The sequence below is a fragment of the Mobula hypostoma genome, chromosome 5 (assembly GCF_963921235.1).
Source record: "Mobula hypostoma chromosome 5, sMobHyp1.1, whole genome shotgun sequence".
NCBI classification, from domain to species: domain Eukaryota; kingdom Metazoa; phylum Chordata; class Chondrichthyes; order Myliobatiformes; family Myliobatidae; genus Mobula; species Mobula hypostoma.
In genome coordinates this window covers 74,357,913-74,364,713 of record NC_086101.1, presented here as the reverse complement: position 1 = coordinate 74,364,713, position 6,801 = coordinate 74,357,913, and the positions used below count along the sequence as shown (strand labels likewise).

Below are 6,801 nucleotides of genomic sequence, written 5' to 3'. Positions count from 1 at the left end.
GCTGCCATCAGGTAGAAGGTACAAGAGCCTCAGGACTCACAACACCAGGTTCAAAAACAATTACTATCCCTCAACTATCAGGTTCTAGGACAAAAGGGGATAACTACATTCATCTATTGAGATGTTCCCTCAACCAATGATCTCACTTTAAGGACTCTTTATCTCATGTGCTCCTTATTTATTGCTATTTATTTATGTTTGCATTTGCACAATTTGTTGTCTTTATTGTTGGCTGATCTTTCATTGATCCTGTTATTGTTACTATAAGAGTATGCCCACAGGCAAATGGTGACAAAAATGTACTTTGATCGGAAGGGTTTAGATAGATATATGCCTAACGCAGGAAAATGGGACTGTCGCCGTCAGCCTGCTTCCATGCTGTGTAACTTGGAGACTATTGCAGCCGGGTTTGAGTGTGAGGTAGACACAAAATACTCTGCAGATGTTTGGTGCTGTGTGAGTGTGAGGCGCTGTGAGTTCCTCCAGTCCGGCAGGGGGCGCGCTGACGATGCGGCCAACAAGTTGTGGCTGCTGCCCTCTTGTTCCGTGTGGCAATCTTCAGGCGTCCCTCCGCGTGGGTTAGCGGGAGCAACGCGACTTTGGCCGTCCGGGACCCCACCGGCCGATCAGAACCATGGCTGAGGAGACGAATGAGGCCGCTGGCCGTCGGCGCGCCCAGCAGTTGCTGTCGCTCGAGCCCAAGCTGCAGAAAGAGTTTCAGCAGAAGTTGCACGGGATGAAGACGCAACGGAAGGTGAGGGAGTTTCAGACTCAGGAAGGGTCGCCTGTGGTGGAGACGTTAGACGGGTACACAGTCTCCCGAATGAGCGTGAGTTGCGTCGTTGCTTTACCGGACTTACAAATCAGCCGGCTGAGGGGGACAATGAGTCTGTCCGTCTCGTTAGCCACGACGCAGACGGTCAGACAGGCTTTGGGTCCGGAGTGCGTGCGCGATGACGTCACTGGCCGCGCGCGCCCCCCCCCCCCGGGTTGCCGCGTGAAGGGTCTCGGCCCGAAATGTCGACTCTGTTGCTCTCCGTAGACGCTGAGTTCCTCCAGCATTTTGTGTGTGTCACCACATGTATTGATAGGGCTGGAACTGCAAAACCAACTAACAACAGAACATGCAGATCAGCTTTGAAAAAGCAGGAGTTAACTGGGGTTTCCAACTTTTTAAATAAGCCTTACTGTTAACAGAGGGGTCCGTGGACCCCAGATTGGAAACCCCATGTCACAATAACTTTCCTTCCACAGATGCTGCTTGGAGTCATAGAACATTACAGCACAGAAATGAGTCATTAAGCCCATCTAGCCCATGCCAAACTATTAATCTGACCAGTCCCATCAACCTGCACCCTGACCATAGCCCTCCATATCCCTCACATCAATGTACCTATCCAAATTTCTCTTAAACATTGAAAATAACAGCACATCCACCAGTTCTGCTGACAGCTCTTTCGACACGCTCGCGCCCCTCTGAAGTTCACCTTAAACTTTTCATCTTTCATCCTTAACCCTTGATCTTTCATTTCAGTCTCACCCAACCTCAGTGGAAAAAGCCTGCTTGCATTTACCCCACCTGAGCCCCTCAATTTTGTATACCTCTCTCAAATTTCCCCTCAATTTTATATGTTCTAGGGAGTAAAGTCCTAACTTGACCTATTCAACCTTTCCATATAACTCAGGTCCTCAACATTCTGTTTGACCCTCTGAGTTCCTCTAGCACAGGGGTTCCCAACCTTCTATATGCCATGGACCTCTACCATTAACCAAGGGGTCCTTAGACCCCCAAGTTGGGAACCCCTGCTAGCAGATTTCTGTTGCTCCAAATTTCAGCATTCACAGTTTCTTGTGCCTGACGATTTTGAAATTGACTTGAAATGTTACCTGAAAAGTCCCAGGCCTGATGCAGGGTCTCAACCCCAAATTTTGACCATTCCTACCCCACCTCCAGATGCTGCCTGATAAGGGTTTCTCCAGCGGTTTGTTCAGCTTTGCCTCAGAGTCCAGTCTCTCTTGTGACCCCAGTTCCAGACCTGAAATCCACCGATACTGTCTAACCTGCTGAGATTTACCAACATTATCTGCTGTTATTTCCTCATTAAGTCTTCACTGAACGTAGAACAGTACAACACAGGATCAGGCCCTTTGGTGCCAACTGTCTCAAACTCTACAGTGTGCAGGGACTTCTCTTTCCACCAGTGTTGCTGACCTTAGTTTTGTAGTGTTGTCTGTTTTTATTGTACGATATGATCGTGCCTGATTATCCAGCTTTGATACTCTATTTGTGTTTTCTCCATTTCCTGTATTTCTTTGATGTTTAGAATTGTATCTCACTCCCTCAATACAGTAAAATTCCATTACTCTATTACACTTTGAGGCGCCAGGCCAGTAGATTTTCTGGATCATCATATTATTCTCTTTATACCACAACACACTTTTAGTTTACGTTTCAAAAAAAAAGAGGCCACATAGTAAAGTTGTTATGTACCTGTTACGTTTCAAGGGAAGATGGCCAACATAGGAATCACAGTCCTGGATAGTGGTCAGAGAGCACAGGATCAATGCTCAGGCAAATGAAAGTGAGTGTAGGAATTGGGAACCCATGGATCAGAGGGGAGCATGGAAACTTTGAGACCCCTAGAGTGGAAAGTACAAATGTCGCCTGGTGAGCCAGGTGCCAAATCATTGGGATTTCCAAATGGTTGGTTAGTGGATTATCAGAATTATACTGTACGAGTAGCTGGTGCATATTACAAGTCGTGGTTATGCAACCACTGATGCTCGGCAGACGATCTCTGAGGGTATTGATAATGGCTGGCACCGGTCTTGTAAAGACACTGCACAGAAGAAGGCAATAGCAGGCCACTTCTGTAAAAACGTTTGCCAAGGGCAATCATGCTCATGAGACCTCAATCACCTACGTCACACGACACTGCACATAATGATGACAATGACAGGCGGGTCTTCCTACCGTCTTCTGCATGGAAAGTTATCCCCCAGGAGCCCCTTTAACTAACATTTCCCAATTGACTGGAGTTAACCCCCAAATCACAGTGTGCATTCTGTCTCTCTGGAGCCTAGGGACACGGTGCACATGGTTTTCTTTGAATAATAACTCCACGAAAAATGTAGGGAGCAGCACAAACCTCTGTGAATGGCCTTCTTCCATTAATAGGGACTGAAATGCCCTCCCTACATTTGGCTGCACACTCAAATTAGTCTCCTTTCTTCGTTACCTTCACAAGGGCACATAGTCATGATAAGAAGGCAAGCCGTGAATAAAAGGATCTCAACCAAACCAGTCTCAGTGAAAACAGTCAAACAAGGCTGCGTCTTCGACCCAGCATTTTTCATAAATGCTCTTGCCACATTATTGTTGCACCTCATCTCCAACAAACATCCCATAGGAGTTTAGCTGATCTTGCGAACAAATAGAAAAGTGTTCAATTTGTTGTGATCACACTCAAGAAACAAGATCAACCAAACCTCAGTGTCCAATGCAGTGTTGTCTTTACTATGAGTAAAACATTAACAGCTAGGGAGAGAGGCACTTGAAACAATTATTTCCAGTTTCCAGTGTCCAGAGGGAGGGGGGAGTAGAGAATGAGACTATAGAGTTGATAGGTTGAATGGCTGTAAAGGTGAAAGGTTCTTTTATTTTGCCTTTCACTGTGGCCAATAACAAGGTGAGAGCTACCAAATAACACCCTTTAAAGATCAAAGTTCATCTATTATCGAAGTATGTGCAAACCCCATTTCCAGAAAAGTTGGGATATTTTCCAAAATGCAATAAAAAACAAAAATCTGGTATGTTAATTCACGTGAACCTTTACTTAACTGACAAAAGTACAAAGAAAAGATTTTCAATAGTTCTATTGACCAACTTAATTGTATTTTGTAAATATACACAAATTTAGAATTTGATGGCTGCAACACACTCAACAAAAGTTGGGACAGAGTTAAAATAAGATTGAAAAGTGCACAGAATATTCAAGTAAAGCCGGTTTGGAAGACTCCACATAAAGCAGGCTAATTGGTAGCAGGTGAGGTATCATGACTGGGTATAAAAGTAGCGTCCATCAAAGGCTCAGTCTTTGCAAGCAAGTATGGGTCGTGGCTCCCCCTTTGTGCCAAAATTTGTGAGAGAATTGTTAGTCAGTTCAAAAGGAACATTTCTCAACGCAAGATTGCAAAGAATTTAGGTCTTTCAACATCTACAGTACATAATATTGTGAAAAGATTCAGAGAACTCAGAGACATCTCAGTGCGTAAAGGGCAAGGTCGGAAACCGCTGTTGAATGCGCGTGATCTTCGAGCCCTCAGGCGGCACTGCCTAAGAAACCGTCCTGCTACTGTGACAATTATAGCCACCTGGGCTCGGGAGTACTTCGGAAAACCATTGTCAACACAGTCCGTTGCTGCATCCAGAAATGCAACTTGAAACTGTATTACGCAAGGAGGAAGCCATACATCAACTCTATGCAGAAACGTTGGCGAGTTCTCTGGGCCTGAGCTCATCTCAGATGAACCGAAAGACTGTGGACCCGTGTGCTGTGGTCAGATGAGTCCACATTTCAGCTAGTTTTCGGAAAAAACGGGCGTCGGGTTCTCCGTGCCAAAGATGAAAACGACCATCCAGATTATTATCAGCGAAAGGTGCAAAAGCCAGCATCTGTGATGGTATGGGGGTGCATCAGTGCCCACGGCATGGGCGAGTTGCATATATGTGAAGGTACCATTGACTCTGAGACGTATATTAGGATTTTAGAGAGACATATGTTGCCATCAAGGTGACGTCTCTTCCCGGGACGTCCATGCTTATTTCAGCAGGACAATGCCAGACCACATTCTGCACGGGCTACAACAGCGTGGCTTTGTAGACACAGAATGTGTGTGTGCTTGACTGGCCCGCTGCCAGTCCAGATCTATCTCCTATTGAAAATGTATGGCGCATCATGAAGAGGAGAATCAGACAACGGAGACTATGGACTGTTGAGCAGCTGAAGTCTTATATCAAGCAAGAATGGACAAAATTTCCAATTGCAAATCTACTACAGTTAGTATCCTCAGTTCCAAAACGATTAAAAAGTAAAGGTGATGTAACACAATGGTAAACATGCGTCTGTGCCAACTTTTTTGAGTGTGTTGCAGCTGGCAAATTCTAAATTTGTGTATGTTTACAAAATACAATTAAGTTGGTCCGTAAAACTATTGAAACTCTTTTCTTTGTACTTTTGTCAGTTAAATAAAGGTTCACGTGAATTAACATATCACAGATTTTTGTTTTTATTGCATTTTGGAAAATATCCCAACTTTTCTGGAAATGGGGTTTGTATATCATATACATCCTTGAGTTTTGTCTTCTGGCGCAAAACAAAGAAACAATAGAATCCACGAAAATGTATCCTTATAGCAAAGACCATCAAACACTCAATGTGCAGAGAAAAAGCACAAATCATGTAAACAATAAAAGACGCAGAACATGTACCACAGAATCCCGGAAAATAAGTCCACAGCTACGGAGCCAGTACAGCACTGAGGCAAGTGCAGCCAGTCTAGGAATCCAGTGGCTGCAGGCCACAGCTGTTGGGCCAGTTCAACGCTGAGGCGAATGAAGCCAGTCAAAAAGCCCCATGGCTACAGGTCACAGCGCAGAGGCGAGTAAGACATGGAGTCGGTAATCAACCCTTAGTGAACAGCTGAGTTGATACAAAACATCAAATGCCACACCACATCACAAGATGCACACTATTCTTAAAAGTGCATTCACGTTTGTACGTAGTACATCTAATAAAATAATTTCCAGTTCTGATGAAAGTTGTCTTTGAAATATTAAGTCTTCTCTTCATGGAAGTTCAGCCTTACTTATAGAATATTTCCCTTTTTATATTGGATTTTTAGTATCCTCTTTTTTTTTGTCCATTTTGATTCTTGTTGCTTATTAAAGTGTTACTGTATTTTGTAGTCTGCTTGATTCTGCAAAAATATAATTTCCTCATTCATGCAGTTCCTCATTCGCCAAGAGGTTATAGAATCACGTTGTTTTAGATATTGATGTGGAGTCTTTAGCAATAACCAGAGATTGGGAGAATTTTACTATCAGCAGCTTGATATGACCTCTGTATAACACTGGATTGTCAAAATAGGTCATGAGCTTAAGTGTACCACCAACAAATGCGAAGTTGAGAATGCTGCTTTGTTTTAGACTGGTAATCTTATCTGCTGACTCCTTTGCGTCAAAGTAATCAAGTTATTGAAGCGTCATTGGCACCAGGCACAGCTAGAGTGCAGTGACTATGGTAACAAAGCATCAGGTAACCATATTTATTCAAGGAAAAAGAACTGAATGTGATTGTCAGATCTGAAAGAAGTGTTTTTAAATCCAATTTTCATTTAGATTTCCCTTGACGCTTGCAATCACCGGTGTGACTGGGAGCAATTAAATATTAACTGCTTCTATAATACTTGCTTAAAAACGGGTGGAAGATACAAGGTGAAATTTAAATATTCCCTTTAATGCAAGAAAGTAAGTTTACCTGGCATCAGTTTGACAGTTTCAAAGATTTCCATTTCCTTCTGGAAAGCAAATGTTGAAGCTGTTATGGAACTCAGATCAACTGCGCTTTTATCATTTTGCGTGTGCAGTGTTTGGTGATTTATTAGTGCATCAGACTGAAAAGTTCTCACTCCCCAGTGGCTGTCTACCACACTTTTTCACCTGGGATTTTAGCCATTCTTGTCGACATTCTTCAAAAAGAATTTAATGGGAAATTATGCTGCTGCATCTTAATAGTGTTT

The 6,801-nt window shown here is 43.4% G+C and overlaps 1 protein-coding gene across 2 annotated transcripts in view; it reads left to right on the top strand.

The window, feature by feature from the left end:
- Positions 1–519: 519 nt before the first annotated feature.
- nifk (nucleolar protein interacting with the FHA domain of MKI67) overlaps positions 520–6,801 on the top strand; it is a 30,957-nt gene continuing 24,675 nt past the window's right edge. The window contains exon 1 of one of the 2 annotated variants that reach the window (XM_063047531.1): positions 520–754. In XM_063047531.1, coding sequence (XP_062903601.1) covers positions 635–754 — 120 coding nt within the window. In that variant the 5' untranslated portion in view covers positions 520–634. The remainder of the gene's footprint in view (positions 755–6,801) is intronic. The other variant, XM_063047530.1, reaches the window with a different exon arrangement.